The 26669-nt window shown below is 33.7% G+C and overlaps 4 protein-coding genes across 4 annotated transcripts; 3 read left to right on the top strand and 1 right to left on the bottom strand.

The window, feature by feature from the left end:
• Window positions 1–81: 81 nt before the first annotated feature.
• Window positions 82–2285, top strand: LOC126966847 (protein PFC0760c-like). The gene has a single exon (XM_050811111.1). It carries the CDS (start codon window positions 122–124, stop codon window positions 2075–2077), a length of 1956 nt encoding a protein of 651 aa, XP_050667068.1. The 5' UTR covers window positions 82–121; the 3' UTR covers window positions 2078–2285.
• A 6396-nt stretch (window positions 2286–8681) lies between these two features.
• LOC126966895 (prefoldin subunit 6) lies at window positions 8682–9583 on the top strand. The gene is made up of 2 exons (XM_050811184.1): window positions 8682–9250; window positions 9383–9583. Exon 1 carries the CDS (start codon window positions 8809–8811, stop codon window positions 9175–9177), a length of 369 nt encoding a protein of 122 aa, XP_050667141.1. The 5' UTR covers window positions 8682–8808; the 3' UTR covers window positions 9178–9250; window positions 9383–9583.
• A 1213-nt stretch (window positions 9584–10796) lies between these two features.
• Window positions 10797–19792, bottom strand: LOC126966842 (testin). The gene is made up of 6 exons (XM_050811104.1): window positions 19630–19792; window positions 19407–19537; window positions 16699–16851; window positions 14878–14957; window positions 13405–13563; window positions 10797–12770 (listed from the first exon to the last, which is right to left on the bottom strand). Exons 2-6 carry the CDS (start codon window positions 19534–19536, stop codon window positions 11211–11213), a joined length of 2082 nt encoding a protein of 693 aa, XP_050667061.1. The 5' UTR covers window position 19537; window positions 19630–19792; the 3' UTR covers window positions 10797–11210.
• Window positions 19793–21106: 1314 nt separating this feature from the next.
• Window positions 21107–25254, top strand: LOC126966883 (ras-related C3 botulinum toxin substrate 1). Its single transcript, XM_050811170.1, has 6 exons — window positions 21107–21288; window positions 21370–21485; window positions 21565–21714; window positions 21795–21877; window positions 22085–22245; window positions 23181–25254. The coding sequence occupies exons 2-6, from the start codon at window positions 21370–21372 to the stop codon at window positions 23256–23258; spliced, it is 588 nt and encodes a 195-aa protein (XP_050667127.1). The 5' UTR covers window positions 21107–21288; the 3' UTR covers window positions 23259–25254.
• The last annotated feature ends 1415 nt before the right edge of the window (window positions 25255–26669 follow it).

The raw sequence follows: 26669 nt of genomic DNA on the forward strand, positions 1-26669 counted from the left end.
TTTCATACATTACACATTCCTTGTTTTGCAGATAACTGATGCTATTATACAAAATACATCTCTTGCAAATGTCAGTTCTAATGTCTCCGATTGTTTCAATACAACGTGTAAAAGTATAGACATGAGTTGGGAAGAAAGAAATTGTAATATTAATTCTACAATCGATAATTCTAACACTACTTGTAATGAAAGTGTGAAGTTTACGAAACCACTAAATGGCTGTGATTGCAAAAATCATAATGATGAAACTACATATAATGTCAATAAAGATTTAAAATCCGAAAGTAAACTACAAATTCAAATCAAAGCAAAAGGACATTATAAAAATAGTTTACGTAGAAGACGGTCTGCACCAGCTCTCTATGAATACGTTACAAGTCACGATCTTGGCCAAAATAACCGCAAAGAAGTAAAAGACCTGGTCACACAACCTCATTTATCAGATCCTAATATACATGCATTGAAAGATAACCGACCAGTAGTAAATAAACCTCAAGAATTCTCTAAATCGAACCAATTTGGAGACAATTTTAAAGATATAAATGACAAGGAATCTTCTAGAAATTATAATCAAAAACGTCTTGAAAATCCAAATGTTGATACGTTAGAGGAAATCGATAAAAGTACTGAAAACATATACACTACTCCACAAACAAGTGATGCCCATACAGATAAACTAATAAAAGAAGATTCACATGAAGTGCCACTTATTGGTTCTTATGGTAAGAGTCAAGACAGTGAGGAAATAAATCCGACACAACAAAGAAACACCAAAAAATCATATGTTGATACACCTTCAAAAGAAAATAGTCAAGCAAGCAATGAAGATACATACTCCATTGAACAAAACGATAATGGAAATGAATATACACCACTGAGTTCAGAATCGATTCCTCGATCTGAATCTAGTTCTGAAGAAACACCAAGCAAACCCTACAGTTTCGAAGACCAAACAGATACAAAATCAACAAAACCAAAAATAAATAATAACAGTAACGAGAGTTTTGAAAAAGAAACTGAATATAAGGACAATAAGCTACGTAGTGTTCCTTTCAGTCAATCTAGTAACATTCCATACGGTGATTACCAACAGATTGATACAAAAAACATTAGTGAAAATGATTATGCGAATGATAAAGCAAATGGAGATAATATAACTTCAATTGAAAGTAACGAAAATTTTAAACATAATAACAGCGAAGAACTAATAGCGACCGGATTGTCCTCAGAGATACTAAGCAAAGAAAATTCTGATGAGGCTCAAGAACTTGTAAGTATTAAAGATGAAGAAGTTAGACCAGTTATCGAGCTTAACATCGAAGACACAAGTGAAGAATCAAGCGAAAAGGCTTCCAATAAATTGATTGATTATAAAGCAGACTCTACCACAAAATCATCTTCAGAAGAACAAGATAAGTCAAATTTGAAACAACAATTTGAAAGAATTCCTCTAGACTATAAACACGACGAAGTAGAAAAGAATAAAACAGAAAACACACCGGAAGTTACAGAGGTTCCCATTAATGTAAACACAGAAGGGGTAGAAATAATAACAAAAGCTCCTTCAACAAATGAAGAGTTTGATAAAGAACTTAATATTAAGTTCGGTGATGTTTCCATCAAATTACCTGACATAAAGCTGCCTGATGATATTTTGGCTTACAATTATGAAGAACCCAGCTATTCAGGAATTCCCTCATATACGTATAATGATCATGATAACCACAAACCTTACAAGCGGAAACATAAGGATGATGAAAAGGATAATTATTATGTATATGATAAAGATATAGGAACACCTAAAGAGCGTGATTCGTATAAACAAAAAGGTAAGCAGGAAACTGAAGATGAGGAGGATGAAGATGAAGATTTGTATGAAAAATTTGTGCGTGAAAGGTTTGGTAGAACGACAACTGAACATCCAAAAAATTCAAAGTATATTGTACCCAATCCAGAACTATATAAAACCATAAAAAATGTGCTTAAAAAGACTGAAAAAATACAAGAAGAAGCAGAAAAAAGCAAAGATCCCAATGCCGGGTATGCATGGGCTTTAGAATATGGTCATAATCTGTAAGTTACATTAATGAGTTAATTTTATTTATTTTATTTACGTAAACGTCACTTAATATTAAGAAATACAATAATTAATGTTTTACGAAGCAGCATCGAAAGCAGTTAGTAGGTATAATATGTATCCTATGCTTGGTTATAAATTTATAAATGTATTTTAAAATAAAATTAAAAGGTATTAAAGAACTGATTGAATAAATTAATAAAAACAATATCCCGCAGTTTTTATTATACTATATATCTTAATATATATAAATTACGTGACACGTTGTTTGTCCGCGATGGACTCCTAAACTAATGCACGGATTTTAATGGGTATACTTCATGGAGTGCAGTTTGGTCCAACTTGAGAGATAGGATAGTTTTTATTTCGATTTGGGACCCATAATTATTTTTATTTGTAATAATTGTTTTGTATAGAGATATTTTCTATGAGAGAGTTTATTGACGCACGGTTTTACAGTTCTGCTGTGAAACAATTTCATTATAGCAACAGAGAGCAATTTTTTACGAAATAATTCTTGATGTTATGAAATATTATTTACAAATTCATAAGAGCAAAAGAGCAACGTTTTTTTTTATATGAGAGGGGGCAAACGGGCAAGAGGCTCACGGGATGGGGAGAGGTGAGGCAACCGCCCATGGACATCCGCAACAACAGGTGTATCAAGAAATGCGTTGCCGGCCTTTAAGGTGGGAGTATGCTTTTTTCTTGAAGGTCCCTAAGTGCGAGGCGAGAAATTTCGAACAAAACGCGCGGTTGTGGAATGCCAGACGTCTACGTGATGCGGATGGTACTTTGCACGTAATGTCCGGTGGTGGAATTCGGCCGCTGTAATCAACCAACGTCTGTCGAGTCAGCTAGTATTAATATATGCATGAACATATCGGTTTTTTGCTATGGAGGAGCGAGGCCTCCTACTACAGGCATTTCATGCTTAAAAGGAGACCGCAACACTAATATTGTATTCCTCACATTCAATTATAGCCTATCCGACTGGGAACAGAGGCAAGGCTTCCCAAATTGGCAGATTTGCCAACTATTGGTTACTCTCCGTAAAATCTACAGGTAACATTGAATCCTCACATGGATCCACCCGTATACTATTTAGGCTTCCATTTTTACAAGTAATTTTGTTATCAGACTAATTTGCCCCTGACAGAATTTTGATACAAAAATTGCTATTGAAATGGTAATTTTGTATTGTATTCAAAGAGGTAATAATATCTTATAGTCATAAATTACTAATAAATGGGGAAGTTGAATTGCGAATGAATTTGTTTGTGTTTTTCATTCGATTAATAGTGTGGATTCTCCCGAGCTGAAGGTATTGTTGACTTAAAGTTCGAAGACAATACAGTAGTACACCTCTGAAATCACATATATATATATATATATATATATACGACGCGTGCTGGAACATCATGTCCGAGGAAGGGATAGGAAGGAGGGAAGTTTAGGGAAATTGTTCATATGGCATTCTTCCAAGTAAAATCCAGGTGTACACAATGGGATTTATGTCAAAAGAATATGGAGGCAAGTTTAAAGCTACGATGATTTTTCTCGCAAAACGTTGATTTGAAGTTGGTATGTGCGGAACAACCATATAATTTAGCATCTCACTGCGGTATTTTTGGCAAGTTATGTTACCCCGTATCCAAGCGAGGTTAATTCTCCCACCTAAGCGAATTAAGCCTCAACCCATGATTGTTCCGTCATGATAGGAAAGAACTTCTGGAGAACAACACCGCCATTCATGACGTCCAGAAGCACGACTCGTACGTACTATTCTAATATCACAACAGCAAAATTGTTAATAGTCTGGATAAAATACAAAATAAATGTATGCGTACAATATTGGGTGCACTTAAAACTAGCCCAATAGCTGCTATGCAAATCGAGGCCAACCTTCCTCCTTTGTGTATTAGATTTAGTTATCTTAAAGAAAGATTTATTTTAAAGCTCTATAGCTTGCCGACGAACAATCTTCTTAAGAATTTTATTACTTATCAATCGTCTTCATTTCCGAGACAGTTGTTTATCTTGCAAGATTTTTCTTCATTTTTTAAATTTCTACAAGATTTAAATATTCATCGAACCCAAACCTAGATTCATCCAAAAATACGACAAGAGTCTACTGATGTTCCGGCCATTGTACGTAGGGCATACGTGCCCATTGCAACCGTCGAGCACGATATCCACGCTTGAAGTCTCCTTCTGACTGGTTTAGTGCTGAAACTCACCTGGTGTTGCCATCGCAGCCTCCCCATGAGTTGCCGCGCAGTCACTTTTATCACCCGCCTGGCTATGTTTGTATTAAAACGATCTTGTCCTTCTGTAGTTATCCGATATCTACCAGGATGGAGTTCAGTCGCTATCCCAGTGAGCCGATACCTTTGCCACAATCTTCGGATAACAGACTGGTTGGACTGGACAGCAACTACAACTTCACGTTGGGTATGGATGGTACCCACGCTACCATCATCTTGGATTAAATGGAATAAATTTTTAATTTTAATAAAAAAAAAATACTAAGTGACTATCAGAATAAATAAATATTCCAAAATAATGAAAATATAAAGAAAAGTAACCTTATAATAAGATAATTTTAATTAAAAAAATACTCGAAAGAAAGAGAGGCAACTTCTAGTAGAATATAAATGTATTGATATTAGCGCTAAGCTCTCTGGATTGCACGTAATTGCATCGCCACAAGAGCCCCTATTTCTTTGATTTTGTGGAGCCTTCTGTACTTTATTTATTTATTTATTTAAGATGTACCAACAATAACTCAACATTAACAATTGATTTGCTCTTACATACTAATTCTAGGTTGGTTATTCTAACAAATCTTAAATCTAGAAACTATACAATGTAAATAATTATAAAGTGGTAAGTGTGGAATTACAAAAAATAAAAGTAAGAATTAACAAGTCATTAACAATCTAATACAAACTATTATCTACCGTGGTCGTTATTTTTTCTAAAACTTTATTTCTAAATGACTTAAACTGACTGTACTTGTACAGTTATACAATATTTGCATCATAAAAAATAGTATTTCTATTTATTATTATTCAATATTAGTTATATATTGGGTTCACATGGAGTGGGTTAATGTGGAGAATATCCCATAACTGCCTAGGATACATTCACATACATCAAAGGAAATTGTGGCTTACGAGCAATTGTGTGGAAATGTTAATACTGTAAGTGATACTTAAGGCAATAATTTTTTTCATTTCATCAAAATAAATAATTAATAATTTTTTTCGTCGCTTCTACGCTGATGGAAAAGATTGTAAGGAAACCTACACAAGGAAAAGAACCTGTAAGGAAACACATTTGAATTATATTAAAGTTCACCAACCGCCAAGGCCCACGTCTCCGTAGTTATCGACTAGTTCATAATCGTAACTGTCGCGAAATGACCTTTCCGACAAAAGAATGAGGCAATCATCTTTTTTCCTTGACTTCTTCCTTTCTTTACCGTTGTTGGCCGATTCTCGAAAGGAAACACCCACTGAGCTGATTGTCTTTTGGTTTCGGGTTCGTAGCAATATATCCAGCTTTCATCACCTGTAACGATGTCAAATACAGCATTTGAGTCACCGCCGTTGAACTTCTAACATTTGGCGACATCGGTCCATGCGAAGGTGTTTCTGATCGTCGGTTAAAGTATAGGAAATCCATCTGGTACAAAGCTTCCTGACGCCTAAATATTCGTGTAATATTTTTTGAACTTGACTCATACCAACGCCTAGGCTTGCCCGTATCTGCTGATAGGTCACTCTCTTATCTTCCTCTATCATGCGTCGCACAGCACTGATGTTATCTTCAGTAGTTGCTGTTGAAGGACGTCCCTTACGCGGATCATCATTGAGATTGCTACGTCCACGCTTAAACTCGTTAAACCGAGATGGGGCTTCATTAAGAAATGCTCATCGCAGCCTATGATAGGCTGCGATTAGCATTAGCTTTGTTGTTGAGTAAGCCCACAACGAAAGTCATAATAAATCATTGACCGAAAATTTTCTCGCGTTAGGTTCATTTTCACGTATAACAAGAATTTTAGATTTGCCGCCAATTCACAAAAACAAATGACAAATGAATGCAATATACTACATTAGGTTACCAAAGAGATCTAAAATTGAAATTCAAAAAGTTTTCATTTGCAATGTTTCTAACTGGCCAGTACTAAACATTTTAGCACTGGCCGTGTTACCCACGTATCAATGTTTTATGAGCTCTGTAATGTATGAGGCTTTGGTAAGAAATCGTTTAGAATATAACGCTTTCATATGGGCTTTACGTGAACGAATACAAGCTTATGCCGGAGCGAATTACAAAAAAAAATCAGACCTATGATTTGTAACCTGTACAAAATATAACCAAGATATCCACTTCTAGACTCAATACTGTTTGTTCTTGGCATGATTGTGGGATATGAAAAATTGGAAACTAGGAGAGATGATATTATGGTTTCATATTTATGACGCTGTAAGATAATCTAATTTAAATTTATTATTGAATTACCATTACTTATTTGTACCTATTATGCTAGGTAGGTTTAATGATAGTATTTCATACTTAGACCAAGAGCCGACCGCAAAAAAGATCTTAATAGGCATTAGCCTAAGAGGACGTATGCAAGTCTAGCTCGCGTCATGGTTCTGTTCAAGCTCGTATGTACGTACCTATCTAAATACTTTTGAAAGATAAAATGAATTATGTTGACTATGTTGCGGTCTTCCAACGCATACCTTACTGTCTCCAAATGTAGGTTTGACAACGAATATTGATTTAAAATTACAATAATATACCTCTTTATATTATAAAATTAGAAAACGCTGAGCTAATTTTATAAAATGACCTTATACTAGGTAGTTACAGTTTTTTTACCTTTTGCTACGCAGTTCAGTAGGTCGTCTACTGATAGGTATGTTTTATTTTCATTATTTAAATATCTCTTATTAGGTCCTAACAATACACATTTTATTTAATTGAAATTTAATTGTTGAATTTGCTAGGTCAGTCTTAGCTTTGTTACGTCGGTATTTATTTAATGCGCAAGTATTTAAACAAATAAAATCATATTCAGGTTAAATTATTTTAAGCTATTACATAGCTTCTATCGCGGGCCTTGAGCGTGGGGACCGAATCCAGAAATTCCGTAAGGAAAATAACCTAACACTTACTTATTAGATGTATATAGATATTTCGGAACGCTTTTTACAGTTGCCGTAGAACAGCGGTTATCACATATGCTCGTTGTGCAGAAGGTCCTAGGTTCGAGACTTTTTATCACGTTTTTTTAATTTTTATTATTATGACAAGCATTTTTATTTAGTTTCACCTGTCCCGTTGTCTGTCTGTAATCAAATCTTGCAAGTTAAATTAACTCAGTTCCCGTTTGCTTTTTTTAAAATTAATTTTATTTAAAAAAATACTGCATAAATAAAATAAATAAATAATTATAATTGCATAAGTTGATAAAAAATGCTATGCAATAGCTTCATCGCGGCAGTCCTCGAGTTCCACACGTCTTTTTTTAACCGAAGACAACGCTAGCATCGTCAGAAGAGGTAAGGGTCACGCGACAGAAAGAGAGGCAATTTCTAGTAGAATATAAATCAAGGGTGCTCAACCTTGAACTGCTGGCGATCTACCTCAAAATTGTTAGACTATGATCGATCGGCCCTGAGAGGCTTCAAGTATGTGTGATGAAGGATTGTCGTCTAGGTAGAGTGTCACGATGACATAGATATTAGTTTTGCGCAAAATATGCATTTTTTTAGTCAAGGTAAGTGTAGGTGGGACTCTTAAATGTCAATGAAAAAACTCATAATTATGATTCAAAATTGCGAGTTTATTGGTTCTTACAAAACAAACGCGTTCTAAAGTTCTAAGCTTAACTAAAGAGTGGCTTTGGATGTTGAGGCGTGACACTGCATGTCCCGAGCATACTTTTCATAAGATGGTACGTAATTACCGATTTTAGTTTAATATACCGGATTTTCTCGAGATCGACTCAAAAAGCACTCGCGATCCACCTGTCGATCCCGATCGACCGTTTGAGCACCCCTGATATAAATGTAGTGGTATTAGCGCTATGCTCTCTGAATTGCACGTAATTGCATCGCCGCAAGAGCCCCTATTTCTTTGATTTTGTGGAGCCTTCTGTACTTGTACTGTTATATCTTTACTATTGCATCATAAAAAAAGTATTTCTATTTATTATTATTAAATATTAATTACATATTGGGTTCACATTGAGTGGGGTAATGTGGAGAATATCTCATAACTGCCTATGATAGATTCACATACATCAAAGGAAATTGTGACTTACGAGCAATTGTGTGGAAATGTTAATACTGTAAGAGATAGTTAAGGCAATATTTTTTTTTCATTTTATCAAAATTAATAATTAATAATGTTTATTCGTCGCTTCTACGCTGTTGGACAAGATTGTAAGGAAACCTACCACACACATCTGAAGTTCACCAACTCGCCAAGGCCCACGTCTCCGTGGTTATCGAATCCATGGTCGTAAAGTAAGGTAATATTAAAACTAGACAACTGACAATGATTAGTGTCAAATGTGAAATGACAATTCGAGTCAAAGAAATTTTTAGATTTGAGGATAAATAACCTAAAAGGGACGATAAAATACAAATATTTATAATAATTACAAAAAAATTGTATTGTCTTAATTATAAATTTATTTTAATAAAATGGCTGAAGAAATACAGAAAAAATTACAAAAAGAACTTGAAATTTATAATGGACTGCAAAAAGAATATGTCAAGGCAGCCGCGCTAAAGCAACAATTAGATAGTCAATTAAGTGAAAATAAAGCAGTGAAAGAGGAATTAATTCTCCTTAAAAATGATAGTGAAGTTTACAAGCTTATTGGACCAGTATTAGTAAAACAAGATTTGGAAGAAGCAAAGCAAAACGTTATAAAGCGAATGGAATATATAAATAAAGAAATAAAAAGAACGGATGGACATATATCGGCATTAGAAAACAAACAAGAAGCTATTCAAGAAAATCTTAATAAACTCAAAAATGACTTGGGAAACTTGAAAATCACAGCCTGATTAATATTTTGTAATAATTGAGATTCTAACAACCTAATCTATATAGAAAGCTTTGTTTACTCACTTTTCAAAGGTAATCCAATAACACCGCTAATTTTTAAATAAGATTAATATTCTTCATGTCAATGTGTTACTATCTACATGGAAACAAATTTATAATTTCAGAAATTTCCATATTCATTATGAAAGATGTTTTTATTTTTAGGACTGTATGAAAATAATTAAATTTGATGGACAATGTTATTGTTAAATTAAAAAAATATATATTACAATGTTACTTTATAATGATTTATAATCAAGTTGATTTTAGTACCGGTCTTTCATTGGTTATTAACACAAAAGAAAGGTATTATTGTGAAAACTCAAGTAATGTAAGAATTAAGAATATTATATCCAATTAATATAAGAGGTGTTTTATTGTTAAGATTAATATACTGTAACATCATATCCTATTAATGATCATCCTACATCCCTTACTCCTACTACTTACCACCTTATTCATAATGGTCCGCTAACTTAAAACAGCCGCTAAGGAGTGTTTTTTCTCCTTCTGAATTAGGTCAATAGAAGAAGACAGAGTGAGAATTAGCAATGCTTTAAGTTAGCAGACTATTATGAATAAGGGGGTTAAACTTTTGTTTTGCAGGTCTAATCTTTATATAACAAACAAGGTGTTTGCCTTAGATTATTAGTATGTCTAGATAGTCTCTTGCTGTTAGATAACCGATAAATGCTGACCAGGTATATTAGTTGTATGTGGGTGGTAAGCTACGTCTTATACTCGCAATTTGTATGACACTCTGTGTTAGTGATCAGTCAAGTGTTGGCTCCCTCAAAATAGAGGTTAGTTCAAATGTAAATTATTTCGATGTTTTCACGGCTGTAATAGTCTGTCTAGACATATAAATGATCTAAGCTGTGTGACCTGATTCTTGCCACCAAATTCCATCTTCCCACAAATTAAAATATCATCCCCACCATCTTTATGTGTGGTGTTCCTCCACAGTGCAGTTTTCAAGAAATTCTTCCATGAACAACCAAGTTGTGGACTGAGCTTCCTTATGCAGTGTTTCTGGGACACATGGATACCTTCAAAAAGTGTGTACACCTGCCTTATTAACTGCTGGCAACACTCCTAATGTTGCAGAAGAAACAACATCAAATGACATGTTCACTTGTTTCTCCTCTTCCATAAAAAATATAGTCAAATTATGGTAGGTAGTCAATTCCCACAATGTTTTTACATAGTGCTTACCTAGGACAGAATTGCCCTTTACCTTTTTATATAATTTCACCAATATGAAGTAAATTATTTAACACTACATTTCAAGTAAAGCTAACCAGTATTTATTACAATATGTCTTATGCCCCATTTTTATAAAATACTACAACATAATATTGTACTGGGCTGTAATTGAAAATTTAAATTCACACTTAACTCATTATTTGGGACATTTACAAAATATCTGCAACTGTCTCAAGCAACTTGCACTCATTAGCTGAGGCGAACCAATGTTGGCAGGAATCACAATCAACTGTTTGAATTTTGTTGCTTAGATATGGTACATAAATAGCTTCATAGTAAAACCATCAAACAGTTCAATTAAATAAAACACAACTATCACACAATTTATTTTATTATTATATCATCCTTAGAACTGCATATAATGGCACATTGTGGAATGTATAATTTCAAAATAATACAACATTGGTACTGTTATTAACTATTACATACATCATGATAATATTAGACTATATAATCTCATCAAAATATATTTCTACCTTAACTTAATTAAATTCACATGTTATTATTTTGGCCCCTCTTATTTCAGAATTATAGGTACACACACAATGATATTTTTATTGCATATAACTTGATTCTGTATTAATACTATCTAAGTATTCAGTTCTTCACCATAACTGCTAATAAATAATTTTCTAAGAACAATTTTATTTGTAAAAATATTACCACAGTAAATATGACTCTCTAAAAATACTAAATATGTCTATAAATGCTTTAAATATGAAACATTTTACTTAATTCTACTTTGTACACAAGGTACACTACAAAAAGGCATTTCCTGCTTCACAACAAATCGACCACTCAGTAAACTTTTTCCACACATTCTGCCCGAACATATGAAACAATTTGCATGCCAATGCATATTACCCCAAGACACCCCTTGCTGCTCGGGCCCTATCACACCACCACATGCTCTACAACGTTCTGCATAAAATTGATCATAACATGATAAACATATTGGTAAACCTGTCTTATCATCTGGCACATATTTCTTTCCACCAAGTGGTGCATCACAGTGATAGCAACAGAAATGTTGCACATGAAAAGCTCTCCCTTCTGCTGCTGTGTATGGTCTTGTAAATATCAGTTCATCACAGCCAGCACATCTTGGTATTTCAAGAACATTTGCCAAGTCTCTGGCACAATAAATCTCTCCCTTGTAGTAAAAGTACACAAGATCAGCCAATAGTTCACCACATTTACAGCATGTAAAGCACTGTGGATGCCAAATAGCTTCTTGGCCAGCTCTCTCTGCCTTTACTGCCACTTCTCCAGCAAACATTGGCTTTTCACAACGTTGACAAGGCACTCCTTCATTATAAAGTTTTCTATTGAACTCAATTTCAGCTGGGCTTAGGGATAAATCAGCAAATTGGGTAAGAATAGGTTCTAATTGTTCTGCATAGTTGCCAATCTGAATTGGATTGTCATTAGAATTTTCCTGATCAATTGATGGTATACATCCAGGATAAGTGTTGTAATTTGGTAACGGAGGTGGCATCTGCTCTTCCTCAGAATGAGTTCTTAAATAGTCTCGTAATGGGGCAGTCTGCTGGGGCTCAACTTGATTGGGTGGCTTAGTTGTAGTTGAGTACTGAGGACTTATCTTTGTTGAGCAGAGAGTCCCACTATGCTCAGGGGTGGTAGGTTCATGTTTCCAGCTCCAAATTTCACCATTAGGAGCAAAAATAGTCCCTTTTTGTAATCTACCCTCCAGTAACTTAGCATTACCCATAACATTGTTGTTAGTGACGGACCACAGATCGGGCATCACTTGAGATCCTAGTGCTTTATTGGCAAATTCAGTAACTTCATCTTTAAATTGTGGATTTTTGTTGTACTCTTCTCTAAACAAACTAATTGGTTGTAAATATACATCATTTGTAACAGGCATATTAAGGTCACTTAAATTCTTTAGTAATTTGTCATAAACAGGTCCATGCTCTACAGCACTTTTGATTCTATCAGATTCAATGCGCATAACATGTAGCTTGTCCTTTACAAGACGGCTTAGTAATGGACTGGACTTATAGTCTGGTAAATTTGCAGCACTGCTCACTATATTACCTTGAGAGTCCAGGACAAGTTTTTTATCTGATGCATTTTTTGGCACTATATTGTATTTAACACCTCTGGAGACATTCGATATTTTCAAAGGCAATGCATAAGACTTAGTGGCAGTATGTACTTTACTGTTCTCAACGGAATATATTTCGCCATTTTGAAGAGGTCCCACGCGGACAACATTTCCCATACCAACCACATGGTCTTTGATACGGGTAATATATTCCTGAAAAAAAAACAAAATTAATCAACTCCATTCCAAATTTTAAAACTATGTCAAGGGTCGAACACAGAGCTTAAATTTTAATGAAAGAAAAACTGTTATAAAATTATCTTAGATCATTTGTATATCTAGATAGACTATGTCACGTGTGAAAACGTCGAAAAAAGTTAAGAGTTGAGAACTAACCCCTTGAATAATTCACGCTAACTAACACAAAGTAACGAAATTTCAAGTGCAAGACATACCTTGTTACGCACACTGAACTAATATTCCTGACCTGTTTTTATAGGTTGTCTAACAGAAAGATCTATCTATATCTCTATCTACTCGTATAGGTTATCTAAGTAAATTATATAAAAAGAAGAGGCTACCGAGTTACTTGCGCCCATTCTTCTAAGGTCTGAGCCATATCTTTACCAATGGAAGGTACAAATGAACATTCAATATGACATTTAAACTTCAATTTTTTTTTAAATATAGAATTCAGTTAAGGTGGAGTCGTCCGAAAACAACAACCTTTCTAAGGACTTGGGAACTTCGAACTTAGAAATTCGAATCTCACAATACGTCTCTTAGAGATAACCTGCAATACATAATATGTCTACAGATAATTAGATAAGCCCGAAACCGTACTTACTGTGTGCTCAGATTTCTCCTGATCAGAGGCATGGTGTCGAGCAGCAGGAGCAACGTCGTGTGGCGGAAGTTGAGTTCGCAGTTGGGCTCTGCGTTTCCGGGCCGCGTCCGAACCAGAGACCGGAGCCAACGGCCCCAGGCATGACATGTACTCTGAAACCTTATGAAAAAAATTAGATAAAAAAGTTTAGAGCAGCCCGTGTATTACAACTGATCATAATTTAATCTTAGGGGTTCACACACACACACACGCCTTGTTCACGTCGGGGTAGGCAGAGACAATAGAATGCCATTTGCTTCTATCCTTACAAACGTCACGCGCTTCCTCTACATTCATTACTCTTTTCATACATACTCGCCGGTTGCGGGTGCTTCGTACCTCTCCTTTTCACAAAACGTCCCCAATTTGGTCGACGAATGTTCTACTTGCCCACACACACTTGCCTTATATATTTGATGCGTCATCTTTCTTCACTCATTCGCTCCACGTGTCCAAACCATTTCAGCATTCCTTTTTCAGTCCTAGGGGTTCAGATCTGGGCTAAACGAGTGCCAGTCTACAGCTTTTAATAAGAGCTAAAATAATAATAAGAGCCCCTTTATAAAGGCAAGACTGTTGACTTACTGACAAGCTAGGGTAGTTCGTGCCTTATCACCAATTTAAAAAAATACGAGATGCACTCCGGGAGTGCCGACAGAAGTAGTTATTTTGGCGCGTTAGACATTTTTTAGATGGGTACTAGGGTTATTGGGTTGTGAATTGCATTTTATTTAATGATTATTAGAAACTTTAAAATACATTTAATATTGTTTTATGAGTCATCGTTAACAATTTCGACAACTTCATTATCATTAAAATTATTACAATCTAAAATATAAACTATAGGTTCACGGTAAGTGAAATAGGAAATAAAAGTGTTTGATTCGAATAATATATAATATTCATTTATTATATGTAAATTTAATTTATCTAGACGCGTTCGCATTCTGCTATATGGACATGCATATATACACTTACTATAGCTGCGTCTCGTAACGGTGTCGCAAGTCCGGAGATTTTATCTGATGAGATATGATTTTTAGATTCAAAAGCGTCTTAGATCGTGTTGTAAAACTTGATACACTTTCTCTAAAGTCATCATTCCTCTTTGTTTTTTTTATGCTTTCTCAAAATTGTATCCATAACAATTCTTCGTCTCCAGCTAGACCAAATCTTCGGAAACAAATGACGCTCTAGGAAAGAAGAAACTATGCCAGAGTATTATTTTCTTAATTATTACGAATACTGTTAATACCAGGAACAAAAATATTTTTATATCAGTTAAGTCTTCTGTTGGGATTGTTTTTTAATTTATAAGAATAAAAAAATGCTTCTGTGGAATAATAAATATTTTTAAAGATGCCACACCTTATGGTATATTAGGTTAAACCCTATTATTAGGGTGCTTAGTGCATGAATATTTGTCAAACTTACCAATTCTGTAGAAGCATTTGGTGGAACCCAATCAAGTTTGACTGGTTTGTCTGTCACCCCACGAATCTTGATGAGTGGCACTGTGGACAATATATGAAATACGATAATAACAAAAAAATAAACAAAATATCGCCATCAATTTTTTTTATTGTTGCCAAGTATTGACTTGCAACATCCAAAGGAATCCATACTAATGTTGTATTGATCTGAAAACACCGCATAAATGAAATTCATTGCAGTTTGGTTAGATACCTGCAGACAGAACGATAATATCAGATACGTCCCTACAATAATATGACATCAGCTGTCACGGCACCATAGATAGCCTTGAACTATTAAAGGCTATTCTAAAGCTAAGAGCCCCAACATGTTGCACCTGCAAACCAGGCGAATGTCTCTCTTTCACCTTTCTCCTGGGAAAATTGCCATTTCTTACAAGTTTGTTATGTTGTAGAAGAATATTTCCAGTGGTACATTTAAATAATTAGTTCTGGCAAGGAAGTAAGCCACCTTTCACAAAGCATCTAACTAATGAATAGTTATTAATAATTTACAAACTTTGTAATTTATTATTAGTTGGCTGTATTGGTCAATTAGTGAGTATCCCTTGTGCTCAAAAAAAAACATTTACATATGAGGCACAATTTTAATTGTGTTTGTGTTACTATTTTTAAGGCTGGTTTGTTGTTTCAAGATAAAAAAGATATGAAGGAAGATATTGTGACATCATAATCTATGATTGTTGATAAACAGTTATGAACCATTGTATTAATTCAATAGTTCACTAAAAAATATTTATGCTAAGTATTTTTATTATAAATATACGAGGGCTGCACTAAAAGTATCGGGAATCATCGAAGTGACACAACATTACTATTTAAAAATGTATTTATTGCTTTTCGAAGTATTCTCCGCGAAATTTGACACATTTTTCCATACGATGGAACCAATAATTGAAGCAACCATTCCATTCGGAAGTTGGGGTCTCCAAAATGGCCGTTTTGTAGGCGTCCACAGCTTCTTCAGGTGATGAAAACCTATGACCACGCAATTTATTCTTTATTTTAGGGAAAGTATAGAAATCATTAGGGCTTAGGTCGGGGCTGTACGGCGGATGGTCTAATAATTCTATGTTTTCTTGCTCTAAAAACTCTTTTGTTCTGTGCGCGGTGTGAGAACTCGCATTGTCGTGATGGAGGATGGTCCTGCGTCAGTAACGCGTGAGTAACGCGAGCCGCTTTTTGCTCTTCACAGAGCAAATGCGGTATCCATTGGGAAAACAATTTTTTTACACCTAATTGTTCATGCAAGATTGTTTGTATTTGACTCATGCCAATGTCTAAAGTTGCCTGAATTTCGCGGTATGTCACATGTCGATCTTCCTCAATCAGCTTACGCACAGCATCAACGTTTTCTTTGTCGACTGCAGTTTTTGGACGACCTTGACGGAGATCATCACTGAGCTTGACACGTCCACGTTGAAATTCAGCAAACCAGCGATAAATTGTGATTTTGGATGGGGCTTCATCACCAAATGCAGAAATCATCCGGTCAACACACTGTTTTTGTGTTAAACCACTTCGAAAGTCATAATAAATCATCGCTCTAGAATTTTCTCGAGTCAATTCCATTTTCTCAACGACTAAAGAAGTTTGAAGAGACAAGACCGAGTTTTTTTTTTTAAATAAATAAATGGTATTCAATTCAGTGGAAATATTCCATTCCCGATACTTTTAGTGCAGCCCTCGTAATAAAAAACATACAATTTTTACATACATTAAATTATTTCAAATAATAATTATACTTATATGGACTACTCACAAGATGCCTTCTTAGGGTTAGCAGTTCCAAGCAGTTCAAACTGTGCCCACCCCGACAAATCATCATCCTGAACATCATGGACATCTTTGCTGCAGTGACAGGCCCGACACACTTTACGCCAAAAATGCAAGTCTAATCCTGGGCAGGATGATCCTGGATAATAAATCACATTTAAAATAAACGATATAGCAAAGTAGATACTGTTTACTTCTGACATTTTTATTTTTTACTTCAAACACAACATGGCTTCAGTACTGCAAATTTTATTATGTTTACATGTTACAGCAAGAGCAAAAATAGGTCTAATTCAAAATTTTCCAAATAATTACTAAATTAAACTCAAATGATATTAAGTATATAAAATAGCAAATATCTCATAGCATAGCCACAATAATGGGTGCTTTGACTAAGTATGGATGAAAAAGTAAAATGTCATTTGATATATTTATGTGTTATATAGATTGCGTAAAACGGTTTTACCAAGTACAGTCCTGGCAGCTTATCATGGTTATGTCGCATCAGTACTTCGATATGGACTCATCTTGTGGGGAAAACCTAGCGAGGCTAATAGGGCTTTCATAGCCCAAAAGAGATGCTTAAGAGCTATGACAGGAGCTTTTTACTTAGATTCGTGTGAACCACTGTTTAAAGAATTACGTATTCTTCCATTTGCCTGTATGTATATATACGAAATATGTATCTTTGTCAAACAATATGACCATTTATTTACAAAAGCAAGAGATATTTATCCGAGAAATACAAGAAACGGTGACAGACTGGTGATTGCACACAAATATCATAATGCATCCTACGGAAAATGTAGCTATGTCATGTGTATAAAAATATTTAATAAGCTCCCTCCAAGCTTACGCGTATTACCCGTCCAACGATTTAAAAAGGATCTTCTACATGGCTTATAGATAAATGTTTTTATTCCATAAATTAAATGTTGACACATTAGGTTAAATTAAATTGACTTTAAAATATATATTAAATCTAGTCTTTAAATAATGACATTTAAAAATAATAAATATAATTTAAATTGACCTAAGTGCTTAAAATATAGAGTTTGTTAATGTTAATTACAATAATAACTAGAATTTTGTTAATAATAATTTTGCATGCCAGAAATGGCCGATAGCATTGATACATTAAAACTATTTACACCCATTGTTACATGTTTTCTAGCAAAATAAAGGATTTAATTATTTATTCATTTATAATACATATGACATATTTCATAAATACGACTAGACTTTGCAGCCTTCCGATCTGTAAGCTTAAAAATATCCACTTCACTTTTTCATCATACCACATCAATTTAAAAAGTATAATTCATCAAATTTATTTTTGCATTGCAATGCACAGTGGTGCATTCATATATGAAATCATTATTTTAGAATATGTAAGGTTTATATTTGGGAGTAGATAGAAGATGAACAGTAGATGTGTCACTAAATTAACAATAATACATTTTTTTTTAAGGAATAGGAGTCACCTGGTGTTAAGTGATCACCGCCGCCCACATTCTCTTGCAACACCAGAGGAATCACAAGAGCGTTGCCGGCCTTTAAGGAAGGTGTACGCGCTTTTTTTGAAGGTACCCATGTCGTATCGTTCGGAAACACCGCACAAGGAAGCTCATTCAACAGCTTTGTAGTACGTGGAAGTAGTACAATACATACATAACAATAATATAGACACATAAATTAGATAAGTATTGAGAGTAAGCGAGACCCACTACAATATCTGCTATCCCTTTCCCGTATGTGTTTTTTGAAGTGAAACTTCTTTAGAATCGTTGTGAAAAAACGACAAGTAAGAGACACAAATACAAAAATGTGTAGGATGAAGCCGGCAAAGAATGAGACAGAAATATGCATACTACACTGGCCTGCAAAAGTAAGTATCACACTTTTCAAATTAATTTTTTTTCAGCAGTAGAAGACCCAGAGAAAAATTATGGGGCATTGGTAGATTAAAAAATATAGTCTAAAAAGGCAAAAAAATACACGAAAATACTCTAGAAAAAAACATATTCTCAAAGTGGGTGCTCACCCACTTTGAGAATATGTTTTTTAAAAATTTAAAATAAGGTTAAGAAACTATGACTTAAGGCAAAGAAGACCACAAGATAACTCAAATCATGTTAAACTGTATTGAACAACCTCAGGCTTTAGGATCAAATGTTTCAATACATTTTCATGTGAATGTAACAAAACAGAATGTTTAGTCTCAAAAATAAGTCCTGCGTAAAAAATGTCTCATACCTCATTACTGTGTTACATAATTGTTATATTAAAAAATAAGATTATACTTCAAATACTTAGCTATTGATATCTATGATTCAAAGTGATATGAAGTATATATTAATCTATTCTTATCTTTTTGAGCTATACATGTAATCAATTTAATTTAAATGGAATACTTACTCTCTTTAAAAGTCCTCAATTCTATACATGCAAAACACACAGTTACACGTTTGTACAGTTACAAATATAAGATTTGGTTTGTCATCATACTTCATAAATTACTAAATAATGATGAGGTGTTAATTTTTTTTTGTTAGTCATTAGAATAATGTCACATTGAACTCAATTTTATTTATAAACTATATTTCGTTATTATCGAGAACTTGTTTTAAATAGAACATTTCATTGCCTACAAAAATTGTTTAGTTTGTAACGCCTAAAGAAGATATTAATTACCACAAGAATTACAGGGTGCTCCGGCGCCACTATCATGTCCCAATCGCGCTTTGCTTAACTTTTCTCTTTGGCTTTCCAATTTTGATAACCAAGCTGGTGCTTCTGGTGTTTCTACACATGACTCACTCATCCTGTAAAAGAATAATAACACACCGATTATACTAACAATAAGTACCAATGTTAACACTTTTCATATTATGAATAAATATCAGTTGTTAGACACCTTTTGTTTTCGTCTTAATCAGATAAATACTTTACATAATATACTTTTGGTATGGTACTACAATGTACATAAAACAATTTAAATTTAATAAATAATATGAACCAAACAATAGAAAATGTCGGAACACGGAATAAAAAAATATATATTTATTGTCAAAGAGAATTTAAACACTACATTTTTACTTTATCCAAGTATACTTTAAGTACTGAGCTGTCAGTTGTCACTGTACAGCGAAAGCAAGGAATCTATACTAATATTATAAAGCTGCAGTGTTTGCTTGTTTGTTTGTTTGAACGCGCTAATCTCTGGTACTACTGGTCCGATTTGAATGATTCTTTCAGTGTTGGGTAGTCCATTTATCGAGGAAGGCTATAGGCTATGTTTTTTTTTTAAAATTAGGGATCCGTAATAAAATTGCTATTTTGTAACACAAGGTGTAAAATCGAAAACCTATTTTTGCGTGCGTTGCAAAAACTATTGACAATAGAACAAAATGATGTACAGGCTATAATATAGGCAATATTTTATTACTTATAAAACTATCGCGTGAATTATACTTTATATGGCAAAACAACGTTTGCCGGGTCAGCTAGTTTAAAATACATAATCCAGCATCTCATCAAAATCTATGCTCTAATCTAAATCAAAGATGAAACAATATTATTTACTCTAAAGTCGAAACGGAATTTATCGGAATCGGGACACAGAACTAACACTGTGGTTTAGTACTACACACAAACTTTTTTATTTAGTGTTAGTTATTCTTATAATATTGGAATTTGAATTTAATTTGTGATATCATCCCCACAAAAAATATTAATAAGAGTATTAATATTTTTTTATTTCACCTTTGTTACCCTGTTCACAATAAACGCCACCTACCATTTCTGTCAGGTTTACTTTTTTGGTTTTTTTTTCAGTCCACTTTAGTTTTTTCAGTTAAGTTATTATTTCACTGGAAAGTCTCATCAAAATTGTTTCAGTCGTTCCAGGGATTACGCGGAACAAACTAACATAAAGACAAAATTATCGTTTTTATGTTATTCAACTGTCATAAGTATAAATATTACATATTTTTTACACACAATATATTATTTGAGTAGAGGTACATATCTGTTTTTAAATTGCAAGAATCTTCAAAGTTAGCCATACATAAAATAATAGACTCGCAAAGAAAGCTTCGATCTATCCCTACATACCTTAAATATGCTGTAGATAGTATTAATTAACGTCAAAAAATTCGTGTGTTCCGCCTGTTACTTTTCTTCGTCTTCTTCGAAAAACGATACTTTAAAATATTATTGTGAAACAATCAAAAATTAAAAGCCTTGAAACAAATGTGCAGAAAATTAAAACGGATATTAGCATCACTACAAAGTATTATTAAAATAGTTAAAAATGGTATATGAACTTGCATCTCATGCCATTAAAAAATAAAAAATAATGTAAATATTTTTTTCTCATTGGACGATGAACATTGAACATAGACAAAAAAAGAGAAGAATTTACTTGGGAAGATTTATAGCGGACTTGATGTGATTTTAGTGTAAAAAGAGTATCCATAAATGTGATAATATATAAATATCCATTATTAACATACGTATCAGATATATACATAGGTTTTTTAAAACATCATAGTGAAGTTTTGCAATTGTGAAGGTAGTATCTGGTTGACTGCCCACTACTTATTGTGACTCATCTAATTTTTGTTAACCAAATCAATTGTTTACATTATTTCAGATGTCCTCAGGAAGGCCCATTAAATGCGTGGTAGTGGGTGATGGAACTGTTGGAAAGACTTGTATGTTAATTTCTTACACTACAGACAGTTTTCCTGGTGAATACGTCCCAACAGTGTAAGTTAGAATCTTATAAGAAAAAACTGGTAAAACGTAAGAAAAATGTAACAAACCTAAATTGTAAAATTAATTTCAGTTTTGATAACTATTCAGCACCGATGGTTGTTGATGGAGTGGCAGTATCTTTAGGCCTTTGGGATACAGCGGGGCAAGAAGATTACGACAGATTGCGACCACTCAGCTATCCACAAACTGATGTGTTCCTAATATGCTTCAGTGTGACTAGGTGCCGAAAATATTGTATTTCATTATTATTTTCTTTAAAGGAAATATTTTGTACTAACATATTATAACTGTAACTTTTAGCCCATCTTCTTATGAGAATGTGACTTCAAAGTGGTATCCAGAAATAAAACATCATTGTCCTGATGCCCCAATAATTTTGGTTGGTGAGTATTACAGTCTCCTAGAAAATATTTTTTTGTTCCTCCTTTCAGTATCCATATAATAGTAGTATGCTTCTAAATTGACATAATATAACTATTTTCATAAAAAATTGCATAAAAAAATCTATAAGATACTATTTTTTACTATTTCAATGTAATAATTTAATACAATTATTTGTCATAACAATTTCTCTTATTAAACATTATCAGGTACTAAAATAGATTTGAGGGATGACCGAGAGACATTAAGCTTATTGTCTGAACAAGGAATGTCGCCATTAAAAAGGGAACAAGGCCAAAAATTAGCTAATAAAGTCAGAGCTGTAAAGTACATGGAATGCTCTGCATTAACACAACGTGGCTTAAAACAGGTAAGCTACTCTAATAAGTACATCATTTTAGGGTACAATTGTTTGCTCTGCAGTTAACCAACATTTAATTTCAATTATAATTCCTTTTTTTTATGGAATTATGATAAATAGGATTTTATGATGAAATTGATAACTGATGGTGAGGGATGGTTACCACCACATGTGATGTGTCATGGGCATACCTTTTGATAAAGATCTAATGATAGAATAGACAAAACACTAATCATTCATTAATCTAGATAGTCACTTTTTATTTTGTGCTCACAACTCATATTATGTACTACTAGGTACTAATGTGTCCTCCTGTCATGTTAGTTGGGCCCCAAGCTAACATAATGTTAGTGTTTCTATGGGCTAGTACTTAACTTTTTCATAATTACATATTTTGTGATACACCTGATTGTTTAAAAACTATACATAATAATTAATTTATTGCATCTATATAATAATTGCGTATGACAATAACATAAATCACATTTATTTGATAATGAAACTGAAATGCAGCAAAATTTTGACATAAAATGTAATGTATTTATATTATTATTTACAACCAAGCATATGGGTTACATGGTGTTAAGTGATCTCTGCCACCAGCAATCTCTTACAACACCTTTAACTTAGTATTTGTATGTTGAAGAAAGTTCGTGGGGATGATATCTTAATTTGTGGTGTGGAATTTGGAGGCTGAAATCAGGCAATCAAACAGCTCTTTGGAACACTCCCCATGAATGTATGTATAATGGAGTGTTGTCAAAGAGTGGTGATAAAACAAATAGGTTTTTTATTGGTTAACAAACTTGTGTCTTATGGGGGTTTACTTTAACAGGTTTAATTTAACTACATTCCATAACTTTCTCAGTTGATGGGAGAAACAAGTTTGTAAAATACCGAGTTTATTATAATTTGTCATAATAATGAATTATACCATGTTTCAGGTATTTGATGAGGCAGTTCGAGCTGTATTAAGGCCAGAGCCTCAGAAAAGACATCAACGAAAATGTTTAATTATGTAAATATTAATGCACAAAGACAAGATAGTGTTGCATTTACATATGCAGGAATCTCAAGGCAACAGTAATAATATGTTTCTAAACCAACACGGTAAAGCTTTATAAATATCATTATTATCTTTGTAATTTTTGTAATAGGCACTCTAGGCAGAATCTTCTGCACTAGCTTAGCATTGACCAAATGAATGTCAATAATTATAATTTGATTGCTGCAATGTATCAATGTGTTTTCAATTTTTGAATTCACATGTTTTTTAATTTGACAATGACTGTAAAAGAAAATATAATGCGAAAAGCGACACACATCTGTGAAGAAATTAAAAATTTGACTAAAAATAAATCAAATTTCAATTCAAATGTCAATAGGACCAACTCACACTGGACCTGTGGTTGACTGACAGCCTGATTGCGCTGTACATAGTAGGCTCTAGTAGCTCAGTTAGGTCATATTATATAATTTAAATAAGACACATTTAAAGGGATTAAAACACGTGTAGATGTTACTGTGTTTTTTACTCTTGTCAACCACAGTCTCCCTGAAAAAGTGCTCAGAAAAGGTCACGAAACGTCAACTGTAAAATATAACTTTTACGGAAAAACTAATGTAGAATTACACATCCTTTAAAAAAGTGTTTTAATTAAATTTGTAACACTCGCGTTAATCAAAGAAAATACCATATTAGATGAGCCGATGATGACATTCCTTAGTGTGCAGTGCCTAATTATACCTTCAGACTTTCTTATTTTATTTAATATTTATGTGCCATATAATTTTTCAAATTTACAATGTGATCATCACAATTTAATATTATGTATTTTGCTTCTTAATAAGATATGCCAAAGATTTTATAGATGTAAGTTTTGATAATAATTAGTAGACAATGTATATTGAAGTTTTAATGGTTGGAAACAAATTGTTACTGTTATGATATATTGAGTGACAATGTTATTTTTTATATAACACAAATGAACCTCAGTGATATGCAAGTTTTTTCGATTATAATAGTATTAATTGTATAACTGACTGAATATAGAAGCTAGTTAATAATTGTGCTAATATACTCAATATTGTCTTTTTAATACAGAGTTGAATGTAATGAGTTGTCGAGCATTTACTGTGAAAGATGGAAGATTGGTAGTGGCATTTACTAAGAAATAACGAATTTTTACAATGAATATAATTTTGAATTTGCGTTGTTACGCAATAATTTTATCATACTTGGACACGGACGAGTAAAAAAAGAAGGACTCCGCGCCGTGATATTAGCAAGTGAAGCACCGTTATGGTAGTGTGTGTGCGGTTACGGGTGATACTAGTTACACAATTTTTTCTCCCTTAAATAATCATATATGGCCACAAATACTTATATAGTATCGTTTTTACACTTTTGAGCAACGCACGACGGTATTTTTAAAATATTTTATTTAGACGCAAACTGATCTGTCACAGACGATGACAATTCTCATAATGGCCGCCTATCGGCCTGTAGTAGTGTATGTGTGTGCGTGGGGCTATGTATTTACACATTAATCGGCTTGTTTTGGAGCTACACTGTTATGAAAGGTGACACAGAGTCCTTATTTTTTTACAAGTCCGTGTACTTGGATTGATATTAGTATTAAACATTTCTTTGTAATTTATTATAATATTGTCTATTCAAATTTTTTTAATTTAATCATGTTTTTTTTTTAGTGTCTCATCGGGCATATTTTGATTACTTATGTTGTGTGTTTTGTAGTGATTTATTTGGCTGAATATTTTTGTATATGAGAGCTTGAAAGTTATTATTAAAATGCAAATGTGCGTACGTAATGTCATGTACTCCAATAATTATATAATTATAAAATATATTTATAGACCGCTTTAATTTTACAGGCAATGCTTCAATTATATTTGTATATACTTAACATCAATAATTTTATTTATACAATAAGGACAAATGCGCAATCTAATAATATAAACTTATTGTAACAGCACTTTATAAATTATTGAAAGTAATCTGTCGTTGTTTTTTTTGGCAGAGAAGCAAATGTGTGAACAAGTCACCTTATGGTTAACTCATACAGTTACAACTTAGACTGGTGTAGTTCACGTACTAAGTACTATTAATAATTAATTCCTCAGAATGAGAATGAACAATTCCTTTAGCTTATAGGACTTTATTCATCTAGTATATTGTATTAAAGTGAGGACATAACTGCTACCTATTTTGGCAGGGCTATCACAAAACGTTAATAGAAATTAAACATTTTGTAAACATTATTGTGTTTCGGTCTGAAGGGCGCCGTAGCTAGTGAAATTACTGGGCAAATGAGACTTAACATCTTATGTCTCAAGGTGAGCGCAGTTGTAGTGCCACTCAGAATTTTTGGGGCTTTCAAGAATCCACTGGCACTGCATTGTAATGGGTAGGGCGTATTAATTACAATCAGCTGAACGTCTCGTCCTTTATTTTCATTAAAAACAAAAAGTATGCCTGTGTTACTGTAAATAGAGGCTAACTTTTCGTTTGTTGTTTTTCGACGTGTTCACAGCTATTTAAACGTATAAATTATCTAAGCATTAAGGTGAGGTTTCTGTTTGCATTCCTTTCTAAATCTCGAACTCTCGGGTTTTTTGGTATGTCTTGTCCAAGACTCAGGTTGTGGCTCCATCTACATTCTACATGATCAACTTTGCAATGGATAACCCGCTAACTCCAATAAGTTTATATTAGAAATTTGACTTGGGATGTGCTTCTTAGCAAATTTAAACAGTTTTTTATTGAAGTGATATCCCTCACTTCTGGGATTAACTATCTATATTAATTTAATTTGTTCCAAAATTCAGCGAATTCATTCGAACCCGCGCCTCTCGGATGCCGTCCGAGCGCTCTTACAGTTGGTAACCAACCGTCCGAGTGACGCAACGACCGAATTTTGGTATGGCTCCATCGAGATTTGGACAAGACAAACCAAAATTTCGATCATTGCGTCACTCGACACCGAAGCAAAGGCCTTGGATGATTCGGCATTTATCGCGATGAAGGCATCCAGGATTACAATTTCACTGTAGGGTATTACAAGCACGTTTTCAAACGCCGATTGATGGAGCTTACGCATAGATGCCCACGTGGTCCTCGAATTCTACGCACAGCTAAGCACAGTAAGAAATGATCACAAGGTACAAAACGGTTCGAACACTTAAGGCCATTCTGAACTAACCCGGACTGCCTTATTGGGATCAGAGACTTCACACAGATTTTATTCAGATCTGATGAAAGGCCGAATAAAAGGTCTACGTACCTTACGATATCGAAATATCATGATATATGATTGCTTTTTCCTTAAACGCTCCAATCATACCCTTGCGGAACTCAGGGAGGCGGTTCACGATTTCACCGCTCGCAAAGCGCCTGAATCGGACGCGTTCAC

This window comes from Leptidea sinapis, chromosome 11, assembly GCF_905404315.1.
Source record: "Leptidea sinapis chromosome 11, ilLepSina1.1, whole genome shotgun sequence".
Taxonomy (NCBI): domain Eukaryota; kingdom Metazoa; phylum Arthropoda; class Insecta; order Lepidoptera; family Pieridae; genus Leptidea; species Leptidea sinapis.

What these genes read in the sequence shown, in the direction of transcription:
- LOC126966895 (XM_050811184.1), top strand. Translation starts at nt 8,809, where the DNA reads ATGGCTGAAGAAATACAGAAAAAATTACAAAAAGAACTTGAAATTTAT.
- LOC126966842 (XM_050811104.1), bottom strand. Translation starts at nt 19,536, where the DNA reads ATGAGTGAGTCATGTGTAGAAACACCAGAAGCACCAGCTTGGTTATCA. An exon ending in TAACCCTAAGAAGGCATCTT is followed by an intron (nt 14,958 to 16,698) that starts GTGAGTAGTCCA and finishes TATTGTCCACAG; the next exon opens with TGCCACTCATCAAGATTCGT. An exon ending in AGGAGAAATCTGAGCACACA is followed by an intron (nt 12,771 to 13,404) that starts GTAAGTACGGTT and finishes TTTTTTTTTCAG; the next exon opens with GAATATATTACCCGTATCAA.
- LOC126966883 (XM_050811170.1), top strand. Translation starts at nt 21,370, where the DNA reads ATGTCCTCAGGAAGGCCCATTAAATGCGTGGTAGTGGGTGATGGAACT. An exon ending in ATATGCTTCAGTGTGACTAG is followed by an intron (nt 21,715 to 21,794) that starts GTGCCGAAAATA and finishes TGTAACTTTTAG; the next exon opens with CCCATCTTCTTATGAGAATG. An exon ending in TGCCCCAATAATTTTGGTTG is followed by an intron (nt 21,878 to 22,084) that starts GTGAGTATTACA and finishes AAACATTATCAG; the next exon opens with GTACTAAAATAGATTTGAGG.
- LOC126966847 (XM_050811111.1), top strand. Translation starts at nt 122, where the DNA reads ATGAGTTGGGAAGAAAGAAATTGTAATATTAATTCTACAATCGATAAT.